This window comes from Lissotriton helveticus, chromosome 4_1, assembly GCF_964261635.1.
Source record: "Lissotriton helveticus chromosome 4_1, aLisHel1.1, whole genome shotgun sequence".
Classification (NCBI taxonomy): Eukaryota; Metazoa; Chordata; class Amphibia; order Caudata; family Salamandridae; genus Lissotriton; species Lissotriton helveticus.
In genome coordinates this window covers 1,820,012,535-1,820,034,583 of record NC_136063.1, presented here as the reverse complement: position 1 = coordinate 1,820,034,583, position 22,049 = coordinate 1,820,012,535, and the positions used below count along the sequence as shown (strand labels likewise).

Genomic DNA, 22,049 nt, shown 5'->3' with positions numbered 1-22,049 from the left:
GGTTCTACAGTGCATTTTACATTTTTTACCATATTAGTTTTTTTTTCTAATATCTTTTTGGTTCCAAGATACTCAGAAGGCAGTACATCTTTGTAAACATATAGAAACGTATAACTATAAAACCTAATACTTACCTACATCTATGGTTCGAAACACACAGCACAGGCAAACTGTATCTAAAAACAACATGGCTGCCTTTAACTTTTGTACAGGGAGTCATTACATAATTCTTTGTGATCGCTATAAAGTGCTGTACTTCCTCGAAAATACCAAAACAGATATTACTAGGTTAAAATGCCTTATAACTAATACGTAAAAAATATTTTTACTACTTACCTGTAGTACCCAAAAGAATCCTCTGTGCACCATAAAGTCGAATCTGGCCAAACTTCAGGTAAATACATTCAGACGTTTCCGTGCTACGTCCAATATAAAAGCCTACACAAAATACTTTGGTGGAAAATGTGTTTTGGAATCTCCCTTTTATCTTTGTAACTCCTTGACCAATAACTGCAAAACTTTGCATCATCTGCCAATGTAGAAGAATGAATAGGCCGGCAAAGATTCATGGAGATTCGTCAAACCGGTGCAACTTTATCAAAGGTGAAATATCTGAGCAATTCCTATCTCTGGTAATCCTTACTATACCTATCGAGTGCATACTGCCACTCGGGTATAAATATAAGTGTAAGTGTAAGTGCACACACACATATGCACTAAAAAAACAGAGCTTACAGGGACATTATAGTTAGAAAATAGAAGTTTAAAAAACTTTAGAAATTCACTAAAAAAACAAAAGGTTGCAGGGACATTATAGCCAGGTTCAGATTTTACACACATAACACCCTAGAAATTCAGCTGTTATAGTTATTTCAACAAACTATAACTCATGCCCTACGGTAACTATATAACACACGCCCCCGTCATACAGTTTTCTCATCAATAATTTTATAACTCGCCAGGGGGCTCGTTTGCACAGTGGTGAAGGAAGGGGGCGGGGCCTGAGGTGACATGTGTGCAAACACACCCTGTGGCGCGTTTTAAGTTGGGTAATTAATTCCTCTTCAATTCTGAGGGTCTCTGGGGGCCAACTAGCCCACCAGGTACCTCCAGTGTGCGCCAGGGAGATGCAATGCAGAGAGATGTTCAGAAGCCACGCCCCTTTTTACACCACTCTGCAATGCAGCTCTGTGGCACTTACTGGAGGTTCCTGGTGGGCTAGTGAATATGATGATGAATTCTAAGAATGTGTCTAGGAAGGAGCACATGTTGGAGAAATAAGTGTTCAAGTCTGAAAACGTCAAATTGCAATCTGTACAGTGCCAAAGAAAGGCATATTGTCAAACTGAAAACTATACCAATGTACAGGCAAGACTATTCACACACTTCTAGCAGCACACTTGCCCACATGCAATCCATGCAAGCCAACCACAGCACCGAGACCGCCCTCATCGCAGCCACCGACGACATCCGAGCCCTGCTTGACAACGGGGAAACAGCGGCCCTCATCCTCCTGGACCTCTCCGCAGCGTTCGACACTGTCTGCCACCGCACCCTAGTGCAACGCCTCAGCAACATCGGAATCCAAGAGAAGGCACTGGAGTGGAACATCTCGTTCCTCGCCGGAAGAACCCAGAGAGTCCGCCTCCCTCCGTTCAGATCCGAGGCCACCGAAGTCATCTGCGGCGTACCACAAGGATCATCACTCAGCCCCACCCTCTTCAACGTCTACATGAGCCCCCTCGCAGCCATCGCACGCAAACACAACCTGAACATCATCTCCTACGCCGACGACACCCAGCTGATCCTCTCCCTCACCAACGACCCAGCCACCGCCAGAACCAACCTACACAAAGGGATGAAAGACGTAGCCGAGTGGATGATGAACAGCTGCCTGAAACTGAACTCATACAAGACGGAAGTCCTCATCCTTGGATCATTACCTTCTGCCTGGGACGACTCCTGGTGGCCCCCTGCCCTGGGCAGCGCACCCAAACGAACGGACCATGCGCGCAACCTGGGCTTCATCCTGGACTCCTCCCTCTCGATGACCAGACAAATCAACGACGTCTCATCATCATGTTTCCACATCCTACGCATGCTCCGAAAGATCTTCCGATGGATCCCCACCGAAACCAGGAAGACGGTCACCCAGGCACTCGTCACCAGCCGACTGGACTACGGAAACACCCTCTACACCGGAACCACAGCCAAACTGCTGAAAAGACTCCAACGCATCCAGAACGCCTCCGCACGACTCATCCTGGACATCCCCCGACACAGCCACATCTCCGGACACCTGAGAGACCTGCACTGGCTCCCCGTCACCAAGAGAATCACGTTCCGACTCCACACCCACGCACACAAAGCCCTCCACGACCTGGGCCTCAGGTACCTCAACAACCGCCTGACCTTCTACACTCCCACCCGCGAGCTATTATCGACCAGCCACGCCCTCGCCGCCGTTCCTCGCATTCGAATAGCCACGATAGGAGGAAGATCCTTCTCCTACCTGGCAGCCAAGACTTGGAACTCCCTCCCCATCCACCTCCGTCTGACCCAAGACCACCTCTCCTTCAGGAAGCAACTCAAGACCTGGCTGTTCGAGCAGTAGCTGACCCCTCTCCCCCAAGCGCCACGAGACTCTCCGGGTGAGTAGCGCGCTATACAAATTTCTTGATTGATTGATTGATGCAATCAAAACATACAGTCTTGAAAAGAACAAAACTAAGAACTTGGTGACACGAAAATCAAAGTCAGCATTCAGGAGGTCATTATGCGCTAGCTGCTTCAGTCTGACACCTGTATTATTTACTGTTCTCTAAAAATGGTGGATTTTGAGGATTCAATACCTTTTATATGAATAAATTAAAATATTATTTAAGATGGTACAATGCGTATTGTTTCGTAGTCCCAGACACCTTTTTCCAATCGCAGCGATACAATAACCTGGAGAGCCATCTGAAGTAATCATATATGAAACTGAAGGCATAGGTGCTGTACCCACATAACATTATCATCAATATGTCAAAAAAACATAATACTCATTATGTGCAAAATGGGTAAATTTTATTTACCAATGTTTCATGGACATCATTTGGCAAATGTAATCAAAAATATCTGCACAAAAACGTACATGTATACCTCACTGTGTCTGGGAGTATTTTGTACAGCTTAGGTCATTAGAAATCTGTATCCTTTCAATCTCAAATTTGAGACTCTGTATTCATTGGCAATTAATCAATTGATCTTTTCATAGCATCCCAAGGACCCATGGCAGATGCTTGGTGTTACACACTTCTTGACAAAGCCTATACCCTACTAGTCAAAATGCGGTTTTGCATTTAAGAGATACTAATGGAAAAGTAATTAAACAATATTCTAAATGAAATATCATCGGCTGAGTTTCATCTGTCATTGGCAAACACCATAATTGCTTGTCACAAAGTCCTTAAAATCTATTGGCCCCAGTTGAATAATAGCCTTCACTTCCACTGGCCAGTTATGAAACTATTCACACAGATTTTGACTGAGTTTTTAAGGTCTGACTGTATGCCAGACAATTATGATTTATGGTGAATGCAGACCAAAAATGATGCTACACTATAGCTGCCTGTGTTAACTACTAGGTCTGTAGTTACATTGAAAATTCCTAATTATTCCACAAGAGAATACAGCCTACTTTCCACTTACTCTTTGGGTTTCCTGCTTGCTGAGGGGCAGTTCCACAGACTTTTTGGTCTTGAGTTTATTTAACTGCTTCTTAACAGTTGCTAACGAGGAAGACGGTTTGATGGGTTTCATTAGCTCTGAAAGATGGATCTTCTCACCGGCACCTGTAGAAAGCAAGTAAATTAGTAAATAGCACAGTGCTAGTTTATTTCCACTTGTCTACGAGTAAAATTTATCGCATTTAAATGTAATGTAGTCTGAAAATAACAGTTCCAATACCCTGGATCAGCCTGGGTTATTATCGGGTATGCTCACAATTGGCAACTATCCATACTTGGCAGTTCAATTCGGAGGTAATTTCTGTACTGTTCCGCATAGTGAAGATTCAATCATAACTTTATCAATTGGAATGTAACAATAACGGGATTATTCAGTCAGTTCCAACTAGACGCCATTAAGCCAGGGTAGGTTGAGTGACATCAAATACCCAAAACTGATCTCCTCACTAGGTTTCCTTGGAATTGTGTTGAAGAATTTGTAAACTTACTTCCCAAAGTCTTCTCTCAAACAATTGCATTCATCCTCACCCTACTGATCTATCCGAAATCATCTTTGTTTCGCACCTAATGCTCATCTTCCAAATGAAAAAACTGTTTAATCTGCTCAAAATTAGTTCCACGTTGTAAATAAAAATCAAGCCACTAACCCCAGTTTCAGAAATGCTGGGGAGTTTTCAACAGAAGCAATTAAAGTGCTGTATTACCCAGTTTACTTAAAACTACCCCACTAACAAACAGCCACTTTACATGTCACAGCTGGTGCTGCACCAGTCCCATAAACTGTAAACAGGTCACCTCCATTCAAAACTCACTCTTACGAGCCCCACTTCAATCTGAAGCAGTGTTATGGCCCAACACTTTCCGACCGGCCTTTTAATACCCTTCTTTAGGTGTACTTGCTTGAAATTATACACTCCTGAGGCTTAGGACCATTCCACCTCTTTGAATAGCCAAGTTATTTAGAAGGCTATTGAGTGTGCTTTTCCCAAGAAATCACATACAGTAATGTAATACAAGTTAAGCACAGTGTAAAGTACCACTGTAGAGGCGAAGTCGTACTGCTATGGCCGCCCCCATGGAGCAGCTAGGGCCTCGGTCCAGTCCTCTCCTCCAGCAGACCTACATCGCCCTCCCAGTCCCCCCGGAGTTTCTGTAGTGTGAGGGAGCAATGGGTAACCAGGGATTGGTAAATCTGTGAGATGTTGCGGTCCTTAAGGTCCCCCGTGAAAATGTTTGCCTCCAGCTGGCTAAATTTCGGCCAGGACTCCAGGCCCTCTAGGTTAGGGGCCAGGTCGTGCCTAAATTGAAGGTATCGATAGAACTGGGACTGTGGCATGAGGAATTTTTTCTGGAGGGCCTGGAAGGATTTGAGCATCAGTCCCCTCATAACATCACCCAGGACTGAGATGCCTAGGTTATCCCACCACCCGGAGGCCCTGTAGGGCCGCCAGCTGAGGTAAGCACCCATTATTCCAAAGGGGGGTCTCCCGAGTCAGCGTCTTCCACCACCCCATCTGTCGCAGCGCCTGCCTCCAGATCTGGAACACTAAGCTTGTAGCAGACGGCAGTGAACCCCGCAGAGGTGCCGAATAGAGAATTGTGTGTAGCGAGTGGCGTCCCATGAGTTGCCGCTCGACCACTTATGCTGGGTCTTCCCTATTACCGTACCACCCCTCATTGAGGACCAGCAGATGCGAGGCATGTTAGTACGAGTGAATGTAGGACGACGCTAGCCCCCCCGCAATAAGTGGACAAGAGGCAGGTTCGCAGGGCTACCCGCACCCTTCCCCCCTCCCATAAAAACTGCCCAAGCACTACATTCACCTGTTGGAACCATCGGGCGGGATCTGATGAGGGTGATTCTGTAGCTGATGGAGGAGCAGGGGAAGCGCCACCATCTTAAATATAGCCGTTCTACCATATATTGACAGAGGCATACGGGACCAGGCCTTGAGGTCTTCGTGTATTCGTTCCCACACCGGACCAGGTTACGCTCCCAGGAGACCACAGGCATGTCTGATAGGAACACGCCTAGGTATTTCAGCCCCCCCCACCCCAAGCTGGACCGAGGAGATCCACGCGCCCACGCCCGTTCAATCCCCCAGATCCATAACGTGGATTTACGTGGATTAATATATAGTCCAGATGTCTCTCCAAAAATCTGCATGATATGCAGCAGCCGCGGCCCTTTTCTGTCCACGCTGCAAGAAAGAAAAGGACGTTGTCCGCATATAGTGCGATTCTATACGACAGTCCCGTAGCCCATTCAAATCTCCATATCTCAGCATCGATGCGTACCCATGCAGCCAATGGCTCCATAGCCAGAGCAAATAAATAAGGGGACAGGGGACAGCCCTGCTGTGTACCCCGCCTGATAGAGAAAGTGGATGAGGTTGCACAGGCCACCCGCACCGACTCTGTCAGATCAGTGTAAATGACTGTTAGATCGAAAGGAATCACGGTCTAAGGTTGGGTCTTCGCAGTAATGCGAATAAATATACCCAGCTCAGGGAGTCAAACGCCCTGTCCATATCGGCCAATAACAGCGCCGCCGGTTCCCCCAACTGCCGGATAGCCGCCACCGCCACATGCACCCGCCTAATGTTGTGTCTGGTCGCCCTCTGGGTCATTAACCCAGCCTAGTCAGGATGGACCAGGGTGGTTGTGTGGGGCAAAAGGCGATTGGCCAAAACTTTGGCCAGAATATTTCCCTCCACATTCAAGAGGGAAATGGGAAGATACGAAGCATGCTGCTCTGGGGGCCTGCCCAGCTTATGGAACACCACCACCTCCGCATGTCTCCAGTCCAGAGGGAGTGAGCCCCGCTCTCTAGCCTCCTCCACCACAGATCGGCAATGAGGGGCCAATTGCAAGAAATAATGCTTAAAGAATTCACTAGGGAACCAGTTGGGCCCCGGCACCTTCCCAGGATTAAGTTCCCCCAAGGCCGTGCCTAACTCTTCATCTCTCAGGGGCAGCTCCAACTGGTCCCTTACCACATCTGATAGGGCTATGGGCGGGAGATCGGTTATGAATTTATATATGGTGGTGGCATGCAAGCATTCCTTAGAGCTGTACAAATCCGCATAGTATGTGGCGTAGCTTTCCGCAAGGGCCAGAGAATCTGTCTGCGGTTCAGCCGCAGGGCCCAAGACGCCCGGTAGGGCCTAAAAATGGAACATCCGGAGGAGGAGCCTAGCACGGGACCAAGATGGCCGCGTGATCGCGTAGCTCCGTGAGCCCCGTTCCTCCGTTCGTCTATCCTGTCATCTATCCTGAGTCCCGAGGATGGAATTCGATGTGTGAATAGCACCGCTGCACGTTCGTCCAACCGAGGCTCGTGGAGTGTCTTCCTACCCTCCCGTATCGTCGTCTGAAGTTCTGGGCCTTCCTGCCCTCCGGACGGCGGACTCTGGTGTCGGGAGTGGCTGAGACTCGATGCGACAACAGCGGCAGTGCCCACCGGAAGTGGACCCTCTTCCCGGACTCATCGTTTGACTTTTTCCAGTTTTGCCCAGCTGGTCATAGCTTGTTGTCCGGAGTATTGGGGGCGTGTGCTTTCTGGCTGGAGGTGCCACCTGGCCCCTTGATCGCTGAGCCTGCCGGATTTGTCCACCCGTTATGGCCGGGAGAGGAGACCCTGAGAAACCTCCTGTTAAGGGTGCCAGGGCCCAGAGATTGGTTCAATCCAATAAGTTGGACAGATACACTCTTCCTAAGGGCTCCCCCAGCGAACAGAAGCAGCCGCCTTTGGCCGGGGCCGCGTCCCCGACCTCCGGCTCAGAACCGACTTTACATGACATCATGGAGGTTGTCACTAGGATTGAGTCGTCTATTGTGGCCAGAATGGATGCTCTGGATTCTAAATTGAAATTCAAAGACCAGTGAGAAAGTGAAGTCCCTTGACCTTAAGACGTCGAGCCTGGTTGATAATACCGCTGAGCTCCAGAGAGAGGTCCGGACTCTACAGCTGGCACAAGCGGAGACTAAACGGCTGCTCGACGACTATGAAGGCCGTAATCGTCGCAACAACGTTCGCCTTTTGGGTGTTCCTGAAAATGCGGAGGCTCGTGCGCCAGATCTCTTTGTCGAAGACCTGATCCTCAACCATCTGAAGCCCAAGGGACTAAGCAATTTTTTCACTGTGGAGAGGGCACATAGGGTGCCGGGCGGACCGCCGAAAGTGGGTGCTTCACCAAGGCCATTGATTGCGAGGGTTCTGAACTTTCGTGACCGTGACGCCATCTTGCAGGCTTCGCGGGTGAACGGCCCGCTTCGATATGATAATGTCACCGTGTCCTTCTTCCCGGACTTTACACAACTTGTACAGACACTGCGTCAGACTTTTCTCCATGTTAAACGGCGGCTGCGTGATAAAGGGATTAAGTACTCTATGTTGTATCCGGCCAAGCTACGGGTTGAGGTGAACGAGCGGACTTGGTTTTTTGATAACGCGGAGATGGCGTCGCACTGGTTGGACACTGTGAGGCCTTAGGACACCGAAGAACACCAGCAGGCCGCTGAGGGGGGTCTACAGGGCTCCGGATGAGACGTTTTTGTTTGGATGTGACTATTTTTTTTTTATGCCTTATGGGGGTGTGGGTATGTCGTCCTAAATATTTAACTGTATTGTAGTCGATCATTATTTTATTCCTTGGGACATTTTCACTGGGACTGGGTTCGGGGCTGCGCGGCAGGCGCCTCCTCTTCCTACTTTTAGTAACCATTGTTGGGTGGGGCGACAGGCACATTGCTAGTTGGGGATGGGGCGTAGTCCTGATGCAGGGGTGCAGGGTGGGGGGCGTTCCTAGGGCTTGGGGAAGGGGGGTTGTTTCTGTTTCTTGTTTCCTGTTTTTAGTTTCGTTTCGCATTGCATTGGGTGTTGATCGTTGTGAGTGTGCGCGAAGGGGTGGAGTGAATGGCTAGCCGCGGACTGGGATCCGGGATTCGAGTGATGAGTTGGAATGTTAATGGGCTGGGAGACAAAATCAAGAGGGGTATGGTCAATCAGTTTATTAGGCACCACTCACCGGATGTGGTCCTCTTGCAGGAGACCCATCTCGTGGGTAATCGTTGCATGGCCCTACATAGAGGGGGCTATAAATTGATTGCGCATTCTGGGTTCACGTCAGGGTCTCGGGGTGTCGAGATCTTGGTGAGGAGGGCCCTTCCGTTTGAAGTCCAGGCTGTCTGGTCTGACCAACGGGGCAGATATGTGGGGGTCTCGGGTACCATCGGGGGTAAAACTGTCACTTTCCTTTCTGTCTATGTTCCCCCGGCCCTCCAATCTGAAACCTTTAAAGATCTTGCTAAAGTTTTTCTCCTGTTTCCTCTTGGTCACCTGTGTCTGGGGGGCAATTTCAATACTGTATTGGAGGGGAGCGTGGACCGTGTTCCGCCGAGAGCGCTTCCCCCCGGCCGCCAGTGGCTCTCTGACTTCAAGGATTCCTTGGGTTTGGTTGATACCTGGAGCCTCTTGAACCCTACACTTAAGAGTTATACCCATCTTTCGGCGGCGCACGGGTCCATGTCTCGCCTCGATTATATCCTACTCCCCGCTGCTATGGTTGCTACTGTGAGGGAGGCTCGTCACCTGGGCACGGGTGTCTCTGATCATTCACCGGTTTGGGTCCGCGTGGAGTTGGGACAACCTTTGGTTGGTAGAGTTGCACCCATTAATGCTTGGCATCTCCGGGACCCGGCTATTAAGAAGGAGCTATGTGGGGCTTCGGAGCGCTATTTCCAGCATAAACAGGGATCGGTGGCCTCGGCTCAGACGTTGTGGGAGGCTTATAAGACGGTCCTGCGTGGTGAAGCATTGTCTCTTATTGCGGGTAAGAAGAAGAAGCGATTGGCTGAGATCACCTCGGTTGAGGCTGATCTTGTTCGTTTGGAACAGCGAGCCGCTGGGGATGCCACTGATGAGAATCGGCATCTGCTGCGTCTCAAGCGGGATGAATATCATGGGTTGTCTAGGGAGTCGGCGGTGACGCAACATAATGATGTTCAAAGTAGGATCTATGAACATGGGGATAAGGCCGGTAAACTTATTGCATGGTTGGAGCGTGGGGATCGTGCATCCTGGCTGGTCCCTGAGCTGGTTGGTGCTGATTCTGTAACCCTGACTGACCCTCAGTTGATTGCGGATGCCTTTGGTACGTATTATGGTGCTATATATGCTTCTTCGGACACTCACGACAGCTCTGAACATGCCGAGATGATTAAGGATATTATCATGCCTCGGTTGTCTGAGAGTGATCAGAAATATATGGATTCTGCTATCACTGATGACAAACTTGAAAAGGCCATTAGGAGTATTAATTCCGGGAAGGCAACCGGCCCCAACGGTATTCCCATTGAACTCTATAAAATGAATGCCCACAAAATAGCGCCGCACTTACGAAACATGTTTGTTCACAGTAAGCAGGTTGGATCACTTCCCTATGATCAGCGTGTTGCCAATGTTGTTGTGATACACAAGTCTGGTAAGTCCCCGCACCTCCCCCTCCTCCTATAGACCCATTTCCTTGCTTAACGCCGAGCCGAAAATATTGGCTAAATTGTTGGCGACCAGGCTGGCAAAGGTAATCTCCACCTTGGTGCATCCCGATCAGTCTGGCTTTATGCCGCGCCGTAACACCGCACTCAATCTTCGGCGTCTACACGGTGTTTTGGGTAAAGCCCATACCTTGTCGCAACCTGCTGTGCTGGTGTCGCTCGACGCAACTATGGCCTTTGATCGGATTGAATGGTCCTATCTCTTTGCGGTCCTGGAGAAGCTGGGCTTCGGCCCTGAGTTTATCGGGTGGGTGCGTTTACTTTATACGGCCCCCTTGGCCCGAGTGGTTGTGAATAATTGCCAGTCTGCTGATTTTGGATTGGAGAGGGGAACGCGACAGGGATGCCCGTTGTCTACCCTTCTGTTCGCTCTGGCCTTGGAGCCCTTGGCGGCTTGGATTCGATGGGAAAGAATGATACGGGGCTTGAGATGGTCCCCTGATTGGGAGGATAAAATTTCTCTTTATGCCGATGACATCCTGCTTTATCTCTCCACGCCCAGGTCCTCTCTGGATGTCTTTTTGGACATACTCAGGGTGTTTGGTGAATTCTCTGGTTTTTCAATTAACTGGTCTAAATCCGTGTTGTTGGTGTTGTCCGGGGCTCCGCCGGTGGTCCCACAGAACTGTCCTCTTCAGGTGGCCGCCAAGGGTTTTGTTTACTTGGGGATATATGTCGCCTTGGATTCTAGGACTAGATACACTGAGAACTTGCTACCGCCATTGATTAGATTGCGCGCTGATGTTGAACGTTGGAGGGCATTGCCCCTGTCGCTTCTGGGTCGAGCGGTTCTTTTTAAAATGTTGGCTCTACTGCGCTTTCTATACGCTCTCCAGAATGCTATAGACCCAGTGCCTGTCAAGTATTTCAAGGAGATTGAGGCGCTCCAGCGACTCCTCCTCTGGGGTGGCAGATCCCGTATCGCATACTCTAAACTTACACTGGCCTGGTACGATGGCGGTATTGGGCTTCCGGATTTGCGGAAATACTAAAGGGCCTCCCAGTTGGCGGCTATCAACCAGATAGTTTATGGACTGCCGGGGGACCCCGGGTATGCAATGGATCGTAGTCAGTCTCCGGGGGGAGATTTCCTTCGAACCCTGTATAATCGACCAAGGCGGTTTTCTCTCACGGGCCCCACCTTGCATGCGGTTAAAGTTTGGCATGTGGCTAACAAAAGTCTGGGATGGGACGGTAGGCTGACGCTCGCAACCCCCCTCTTTAGCTCTGCCAAGTTGGGTAATTTGTGTACCTCCAAGGGCTTCGATAAGTGGGAATTGATTGGACTCAGTCGGATAAAAGATGTCTGGGGGAGGGAGGAGATATTGACCTTTGAAGCTCTCCAGCAGAGTCACAACCTGCATCCTAATGAGCACTTCCGCTACCTCCAGGTCAGACATGCCCTTCTGTCCCATGTTTTGCCGGGGGATCCCCTCCCCGAGGCCTCCCCCCTGGAAGATCGAGTATTGGATGGGCACGTACCCGAAAAGACCATCTCTTTAATGTACCGCAAATTGATTAACCACATGGGTGACCCCCTCGGGTCTCTGCGGGAGGCTTGGGTGGCTGACGGAATAGAATTGGAAGATGAAGACTGGGTAGAGGCTGTCTCCTCCCCCAAGGTGGTGGCTGTACAGATGAGGTTGCGCCTGGTACAATTGAAGATCCTCCATAGATCCTATGTTACAGGTCCCGGGTTGGTGAAGATGGGGTGGAGTGCGACTGGCGAGTGCAAGAGGGGCTGTGGGGAGGTCGCAACGTTCTTTCACATACTGTAGCACTGTGATAGAGTGCAGACCTATTGGTGCGACATACATGATACTATGCGGGATGTCCTGGGTTGTGAGGTGCGGCTGGAGGCGCGTAGATGCCTCTTGAATGTTTGGGAACCCACGGATCTCAATCAATATCTTAAACAGTGGGTCACCCTTGCATGTATGATTGCCAAGCGCAATATAGCTCAGTTGTGGGGGGCTGCTCTTCCGCCCCAGCGTTCTAAATGGGCCCAGGACCTGGACTGTTGTATGTTTCGAGAGCGAGATGTGTATGTTGCGAGGGGCTGCCCTGAGAAATGGGTGAAGGTATGGGGGCCTTGGAATGTTTACCGGGGTGATCTTTGTGTTCCCCCAGCCAGACAACCTGATTTGGATACTCTGGATTCCCCTGATCACTAACGTTTCTACATTCTGTGTTATCCTCTTGGCTGGTCTTCTTTTGCTCCGAGCACTGTTGTACTGATGTCAAATATTCCCAATGCAATGTTTGTTTGTATTTTTCTTGTTTATTTTAAATAAAAAGAAATATAAAAAAAAAAAAGAAAATGGAACATCCCCTGACAGTCGATGCAGCATCTTGCTGGATTTGTCCCCCCACTGATATACCCTGCTACGCGTCGCCAGCCAGGCTTGGCGGGCCTCATCGATCAGGAGGGCGGCATAGTTCTGTTGTGCCATCAATAGTGGTCTCCTAACCTGGCGGCTTCCTGCCTCCAGACTCCTGCGTTCAAGTGCCTCTTTGTCCACCTCCACCTGCAGAAGCTCTTCCCTACACGCCATCGTGCACCAGGAAATGTCTGCCCCCCTCAGTGGGGGTTTCAGTGATTCCCATAATACCTCGGCCCTAGGCACTGACCCCACTTTGGCCGTCGGGTATTGATCAATAGCCCACTCATGTGTTCCTTGTAGTCGTCATTTTGCAGATGCCATACTGAAAGGCGCCATCTGAACAATTGTTTCATCTGCCCGATTTGGAGCGTGAGGGCTACTGGGGAGTGATCTGACAGGCCCAGTGGAAGAATCTCCGCCGACACCACCCTGCCAACCGCCACCCGGGGAACAAAGAGATAATCAATTCTAGAGTATGAATCGTGGACCGCGGACAGGTAGGTGAATTCCCGATCATCTCGGTGGAGGCGCCACCATACATCACATTCTTTTATTTTTATCAATGATTACTTCCCAAATGTCATTACAAATTGCCTCATAGAGTTCAAAGCTTTTGTTACTGACATTCTTATTGTAGCGTATCCAGAACAGTACCATATGTTTTTGTTTCCAAAGATCAAAACAGGGATTAGTTTGCAGCCTCAGAACATTTCAAATGAAGTCAATTCTGTAGCCCTCTTACAACCATCTTTTGATTTGCAAAAGCAGCCAACACGTATTTCGCCCCCTGCATGGCTAGCAAGCCTGGGGGCTTTTGCAAGGCTGTGATATTGATAAAACAGTTATGATGCAAAGCCTATTTATTGTACCATTATAATTATTAGTCACAAAACTGAGTCTAATGTGACTGTTTAATATCTATTGCTCCCTTCCAAAATGGGATGTGTGCTTATATTAAAACCTGTGAGTTATTGCGCTCGGGCATGCTAAGGGTTCTAATAAACATTAAGTACTTTGCAGAAGTACTGATATTACTTTATTGTTATTTTAAGACTCCTTGAATGTCTCATTGTTTAGGAAGGATATATTTAGATAAAATAAAATATTAATGATACCATTTATGAGGGAACGAGTATCGACATGATGATTATAGGTACTCTTCTGTGTCCATTTAATTCCGTCCTTTAATTAAAATAAAGGTAGGATATAATCAATCAAGTAGAAATAAAATCAAGTAAAGAAAAGGGAACAAATGGACAGTGTTGAAGCTGGATAATAGAAATTAATCTTAAGTGTTCTAGTTGGAATCACTAGATACAGTCAGAACCCAATTGTAATGAGAACGCTGTGTGTCCATATGTGTCTGTACGTGTGCATATTGTTGTAAAGTACAAGTAAGAAATCAAATATTATAAAGGTTTCCCGTTCGGTGGACAAACGGCAATCACACATTTTGTAGTGGTGGTATAGCATGTCAACTTGATACATTCAACAATTCTGCAACATGTTATATATTCCATAACTGTGCTCCTTTAAACTGTATTTCAATACTGTATAAATTCTTGGGAAAAACTCAATATTCTTATGAATGACTTGGCTATTCAAAAAGGTGGAGTTGGCCTAGCCCTCAGGAGTGTATTATTTGCCGCCAGACGGGGAGGTTTCTGGGATCTAACAGCTGCTTGAGCCACAGGAGACAGTGTAGTATCAGGTGGGGCCCAAATCAGGTGAGCTACTACAAAAGGAAAGACTCCTGCCCCGTCAGACGAAGTAGCCCTCCCTGCTATCTCATACACTTCCAAGGAAGGAGTAGCAAAGTGTAAAAGAAATAGCCTGTTACTTCTGAAAACCAGTGTAGCACATGACCTTCTGATCACCAACACGATCTTCCATCTCCCTACTCGCAACATGACTTTGCGGATGCATCCCCGCTCCAAGCACTGCTATCTGATCAACTATGTCATCATCAGGAGGAGGAGGAGGGACAGACGGGATGTCAGGGTAACAAAGGCTATGTGCTGCACCGGCTGTAAGACTTATCATAGAATCAAACTATCCAAAATAAAGCTCTGTATCATGCCAAAGAGACGACCACATGGCTGTACGGCCCTCAAAAGGATCAATGTGTAGAAGCTGAAGAAAAACAGCATTACTGAAAATCTAGTGAAATCACTAGAGAATGAGCTTGTTGATTTTTGTCCTGAGGCTGATGTGGGGGAAAGACGGAGCGATTCTGCAACACTGTCCACACAGCTGCATCGAAGGTCTTAGGGCTCTTCACATGCAGACATCTAGACTGGTTTGACTGAAATGGATGTGGAAATCTGGGCCTTACTTTCTGAAAAGCATCACCTGCATCGGGTCCATCAGAACGACCCATACTCAGCGGCACAGAAGGCAGACTTCATGAATGTTTGCATAATTGTACAAAACAAAAGGAGCGCCAAAGCAGATGAGATACAGGCATATGCATACAGAACAATTCCAAGAGGTTTTATGAAGCACTCAACACACGCGATTCTGAACAAAGTCATTGATGGATACAAAGAAGACATCAAAAGGAAGAATAGAAAGCAGGCAAGATCAAACTGATTATGAACTAGGACGGGTCTATACCTTTGCTAAAAAATTAGGACAACATGAAACCAGGAAAGGCACCCACTGCACCAATCAGTACAACAGAACATCATTAACATCAAATATAGAATCCCCTGGGGATGGGGCAGTCGATCTACAAGGAAGGTTGGAGTACATTTTTATGAAGAGGTTCGCAGACACCGTCTGGGAAATGTAAACAGACAAGATACCAGAACCGGGCACCCAAATAACAAAACTGCTAAACCATTAACATCAGGGGTACAAACACGGCAAGGAAGAAAGAACAGGCCAAGGAAAAAAGACAGTAATAAATAACTAGCAGTCAACCTCTCAACAAGGAATCTTACCAATATACAAATGGAGATATTAAACAATTGTATGACCTTTTGCCCTACGGCCAAATGGTACTTAGTACAGAACAAAATCGACCAGTACAAATTTACTTCGACTAAAACCATCTTCTCAGATAAGCAACATACAATGAGAACTGTCTCACAACAACCAATGACAAGTGACCTTACGGTACAAGACGTAGAAAATATTAATCTATTGACCAACCTCTTAGAAAGTGATGATACCAACACGAGTGGCCTAATCTCAGACACACATTTATAAACAAGGGTGACCCCATTACTTTACAAAACGTGGGGTAATACAAAGAAACAATGGTTTACCAAGACATACATCTTTTTTGACAAAGTAAAAGGCTTCTATATTATGAAGACAGCAAACAGAAACAATATATTTTTGCCGAGGAACACAGTCTATACAAATATTTCACTTTAATTGGAGTCTATATCAGTCTTGTGTCTACGTTGTTTTGACCTCTATGACTGTGAGGTCATCACCAAGACAGGAGCAAGAGCACCCTCTATCTGAAAATTTAAGGAGAAAATGTCTATATAAAGATCTGTCCAAAGTACAATCGGGCTGTACTAGAAAAGGTAGATAATCCGCTCTTACTTGATAAAGTGGGGAATAAAGTAAGTATGAGGATCCGTCAAGGAATGGGGAACACAATCAGGGCTGACAATAAGGACATAGGCAGAAAAAGCATAATTATACAAGGAATACGAGAGTGTACGAATTATACGACATGGGAGGGGTGAATGATCACCTGTGGAGGAGCAATAGTTTCACTATGGTTTCCGCCTGGTTAATCAGTGAACAATTTAATGTAAGAACAACATAGCCAGCCAGCCAACAATCGGAGAAACTGAAGCAACACAAAAGAGGTGGTATCTTCAAACTGACACTACAGAAACCAGTAGCTGAATTTATACCAAAATTTGATACAGTAAAGTGGCGACTGACGCAGAATTGCATTACTAGCTTCTATAATCAAACAAATTATTGTCTCGCACTACCTGACTATCTTTGTATTCTACGAACTCTCTATGAATCCGAAAAAATATTCAAGAGTTGATTCCATATGGATAATCTTTTATGAATGAAAGTTCTAAACTGTCAATTTTGGCAAAAATGATACACTGTTTTTTCATTTAAATATGATGATTCTGACCCTGCATTGGCCACTGACCCTGGAACTCCATTTAGCTTAAGAACATGACTGAATTATTGAATAATAGGATGTGTGAATAAATAGGCTTAAAATTGATTAGAATATGATGCATTTATAAAGAATCACTGCAACAAGAAGTAGAGGTATCCAATGTCTATGCATATAAAAGAGGGACGTACGTCTACACCATGTATATTGTAATTATTAAATGTACACCAATTACAGATGTCCAAACTCTCGAATTAGAGTACAAATTTGGATTTGCTCTAACAACATTCAAGAATCTAGATAAACATTCAAGAATCTAGATAACACCATTACGTGATAAGAGATCGATTCTTGGGTAGCAACACAGACGAGGGACTCCTAACCTCTCTACCTTAAAAAATGGTTTGGGTCATTAACACGGAGTACAGAGAAAGGCAGGACCGCAAAGACAAATGAGCAATTGAGTATTTTGCCCCCGACGGGCAAGCGGACCTTTTAGGGGCTTGTTATCTTGATTTTTTTTTATTTACCATTTTATCTCTAGCTATAGCAGTTTGTTAGCACTCTAAATTATGTACTTACTACACCACTTAACAACACAGGTTCTTCCTGTGAACTGTCAAAAGCATGATTGCAGTTTGTCCCCAGACCGGGAGACCTTTACAATGTTTGGTGCCAATCTTACTTAGACTTGACAGTATGGACACATGTCGTTCTCATTACAATGGATGCAAAACAGAGCACTCATCTCGTGCTCATCACTGTCGCACTGCGAAAATCGCGGACTGGTCCCCCAAAAAGTATCCAAATAATCCCAGTATTCCATAGTAGACCTATACTCTCTTGCTGCTATCACCATCCATTATTACGTTTCACGTTTTTTGCTTCATCACAACGGAGACAGTAGAATTCAATCCATAATCTTTATTCAACGTTTCAAATACCAACTGTATGCCATTCTAGGCTTTGTACATCGATATGTACGGATTGAAATCAATGTGGTTGGAAAAATAAACACGGAGCTGATCTGTCCAATGCATTTCGAGCGCATAAGGCTCTTCATCAGGGAATTCTACTTGTGCTTCTCTCCATTAACGCTTCTCCCCCTCGTGCTGCTTGACCATCGGGCCATGTTCTCATTACAATGGCATTCTGCCTGTATCTAGTGAGTCCAACTAGAACACTTAAGAATAATTTATATTATTTGTTCCTTTTCTGTACTTAATTTTGAATTCTTATTTTCCTACTGCTATTTTACTACAGATAGTGTTACAACTGAAGGACATACTTCGGTAGACCCAGAGGGTACCTTGAACTATCCTGTCAATAAATTCAATAGGTTATCTCATATGTATTCTTTTTAATATTGTATCTAAATATATCCTTCCAAAAGTATGAGACATTCAAGGAGTCCTCTAATAACAAAGTAAAATCAGTACTCCTGGAAAGTACTTAATGTTTATTATGACTCATGGCATTCCAGTGCACAATAACTTGGAGGTTGTAATATGAGCACACATCCCATTACGGAAGGGAAGAATAAATATTACACGGACATATGAGACCCACTTTCACTTTTGATAGGTTATAGCTAAAGGGAACACATGTAGTGCATAACACTGGATTGCAGTGTTCTTTTCACAATTAGTGGAATACTAATTTTGACTAGTGATTATAAAGGTACATTACATAGGCTTTGCATCATAACCATTTTTTCCATACCACAGCCTTGGAAAAGTCCCAGGATGAATAGCCATGTATGGGGCGAACTTATGTTGGCTGCTTTTCATATCAATGGAAGATTGTAAGACAGCTACAGAATTGACTGTATTTTTAATATGAGGCTGCAAAAGAATCCGTGTGAAAATCTTAGGGAAACAAAACCATAAGACATTGTTCTGTATACACTCCAAAAAGAATGTTAGTAACAAAGGCTGTGAACTTATTATGATGCAATTTGTGAAGAACTTTGGGAAATAATCAATAATAAAAAATATTTATGAAAAATGGTGCAGCAGGTCAACTGTGCTACTTTAAACTGTGCTTAACTTTTATTTCATTGCTGTAAACAAATTCTTGGGACAAAAACACTATATTCTTCTTAATAACAGAGTCCCATTTCAAGCCTGATTCCTCCTCCAGACAGTATGATTTTGTACAAAGATATCCTGCTTAAGTAATAAACACATATAATAGAAATGTACCGGGTGTAAAGCAAGGTAATGGTTTGCATATAGAAGCCTATGTTCCACAAAACAATATTATAACACAATTATTCTCTACTAGTCCAGGCACTTAGGGATAACACAGTAGAGAGCGAGGGAGAAGATGAAGCTGAGGACCCTGGGGAACCCGGGGAGGTGATACCCGCCATAGCTCCCACCATGGACACACACACTCCTTAGACATCTCCAGACTCCGCAGGTCACCAACACACTTCAACATGCGACAACCCAGACACGAGACACCATTGACCACCGTGGGTGGGGGGAGGGTACGGAAGGTGGGGAAGGGGGTTGCAACATTCCATTGCCACCGACCTAACAGTTTGAACGGACCGGATGCTGGAAGGGGGGGTTGGTGGAGGGGGGAAAGTAAAGTTAAAAGCAGACAGCGGTTGATCATCAGATACGCCATTGAGTAGTGATGAAGGGGAAGCAATTGGTGTGACAACTACCACCCAGCCCCAGACCACGAATCGCGATGATGTGGAAAATTATATTGCAGAGACTTGATTATTTTGAGATCCCGCATGCTCTTACATGAGAAATACCTGTAATGTTTGCATTATTATCTGCAATAAAAATTGTTTTACAAAAAAAAATAACACAATTATTCTCTGACTTTATCTAGACTTCAATAACCTTATAATTCGTCACCACTATGACCACCTTCTATTCAGATATAAATGCATTTTATGTATGATGCTTAGTATGAACTTGGGCCCGGGGGCGGGGCAGGGGAATAGCATAAAGAAATCCGAAAAATATAGACATTAAATTATTTTGATTGGATAAATTGTGGCCTTACTTATATAAGTGTTAAATATAACATCAAACGGTACATAAACATATTTACAAACATGTTAAGTATGACACGTTAGCAGACATACAAGGTTCCACTTTTAGGTTTCCATTACTTAGAGGGTATTAATAATTGGAATTTCTAGGGTGATTGTGAGGGGGCTAGACTCGTTTCACTGGCATTATCTTTCAAGGTTAAGAAGGGCCAGTTTAGATTTCTTTTAAACTCTTGAAACAAGGAGGAGGCTAGGAGTTACTGAAGGCGAAAAAAGCATTTCAGACAAGGAGACCAGTAGTTTAAACCGTCTAAAATCTAAAGGAGACTGGAATCGTGCATGGATTTTACATGCTGTTGGAAAAAAGATATTTACACTCTTAGTATAATAATCTCTTACAATAAATTATAGATGCATAATTGCACTAAAGATTGTTCTCCTACAAATCACAGATCATAAATAAAATTTGTTGATGGTCCCCTGTGAAAATTAAAAACCTATCCGCAAATCTAGAAGCAAGCCCTTCAAATGTAAAGGTATCTTTTAGGGTGTTCTAATATAATTTGGAGCTAGGCAATTGCCTTACTATCCTTTATGGATGTGCAGGCATACCAAGAAGGCAAAAGGCCAAATAAATTGTTATGAGGTATGACATGTAACCAGTAGAGAAAAAGGAGTGCTGCACAGGACTTTTAATACCAATGTGAGAAAGTTATAGCGTGCCATGCTTTTGGCAGACAGCCAACCTACTTGGTATTGGTAAAGGGAGTGTGGTGTGGTGTGGTGTGGTGTGGTATGGTGTGGGTGTGTCCGAGTCTCTCTCTATATATATGGCAAGTTTAAATATTTTGTCATATGTTGACAATGCATAAATGGAGTCCCATGAGTGAGCTACCACAATAGTCCAGCTTCCTCATTACCAATGTATCGATCAGTGACTTAGCAACTTGAAAGTAGGGATGTCCTCAGATTTGGCAAATGCTGCATAATGACGGTGGTGGTGGTTAGTTGAAGCTTCCTAGCCATATAATGCAGTTGAAAAGAACTCCTAGATTGCTGGACACAGGCCTGAATGCGAAAGTTTAAGGGCAGAAGTAGATGTGAAAGAAGTAAGAGGTTCACTACTGAGATAGGGGAGTTATGGATTACTATTCTGGAGAAGTTCAACATGTGGGAGAAAAGTGTCATGTAGGCTGGTAGACCATCTGAAACTTTGCCTCGCAAGAATTAGTACAGTTGACACAGAAGTCAAAGAAGGTTATTATATCACCAAGAGAGGTAGAGTAGAGGGCTTATAGGGAGGAATCAGCGCAGACAGGCAGGCCTTAGAAAGGTAACCAATGAAGGAGAATATGACAAGAGAACAGATGCAAGGATCAACAGAACACCGGATTGGGGAGTGGTTAATGAGGTAAGAAGATAACCAGGCTGTCGTACCTGTCGCAGCTAGAAGACAATCAATAGGAGCATGATAGTGTGGCCAACAGGCTCAAACTCAACAAAAATGTCAAGGGGAATGATAACTGGTGATAGTGATTGTGATTGGCAGAGATCAGAATGTTTGAGACATTCTCGATTCCGGTGGCACTGGTCGCCGTGGTTATTAAGGGACCAGAAATATAGGGCGCATATGCATACATCTCTGCTAAACACAGGATCAGTGGAGTCGCTAGTTACCCTGTGGGAGGCTATGAAACCCACTCTTAGGGGAGCAGATATTGACTTCTGTACTGGCCTACGCAGACAGCGACACGATAAGCTGCTCAGAATGGAGGCTCAGCTCCCTGATTTAGAGCACGCTAGTAGGGAAACAGCAGGACAGGCTGTACATAGACAACTATTGACAATGCAGCAAACATATGCCAGCAAGCTCCTCAATGAAGCTCGCCTTTATTGGATCGCCACTTGTGGCCGGATTTACCAGTGGGGGACAATTCCAGCGCTCTGTTGCACCGCCTGTGTCAGCAGACGCTACAGCCCCAGATGCTCCCAAGTATACGTGGCCCTGATGTGACCGCACTTACAGACACGCTCGCCATTGCCGATAGCTGTGCCTTACTTTTCGCGGACCTATATGCCACCCAGGAATTATTACCTGCTGCTCTTATACAGAGGTTTATCGGTGGCTTCCCTTCCCGCGCTTTGTCGGACACCGCAGGAGAGGCACTGGACGCTCCCCTGCCAGTAGATGAACTTCTACCTGCACTATTAGATATGCGAGTGTGCAAAGCAACAGGCCCGAACGGCTA

General features: G+C 45.9%; 1 protein-coding gene across 2 annotated transcripts in view; it reads right to left on the bottom strand.

The window, feature by feature from the left end:
* Nucleotides 1–22,049, bottom strand: part of UTP14A (UTP14A small subunit processome component) — a 413,069-nt gene that overhangs the window by 306,203 nt on the left and 84,817 nt on the right. For both annotated transcript variants that reach the window (XM_078688447.1, XM_078688446.1), the window contains exon 5: nucleotides 3,694–3,836. In XM_078688447.1, coding sequence (XP_078544573.1) covers nucleotides 3,694–3,836 — 143 coding nt within the window. The remainder of the gene's footprint in view (nucleotides 1–3,693; nucleotides 3,837–22,049) is intronic.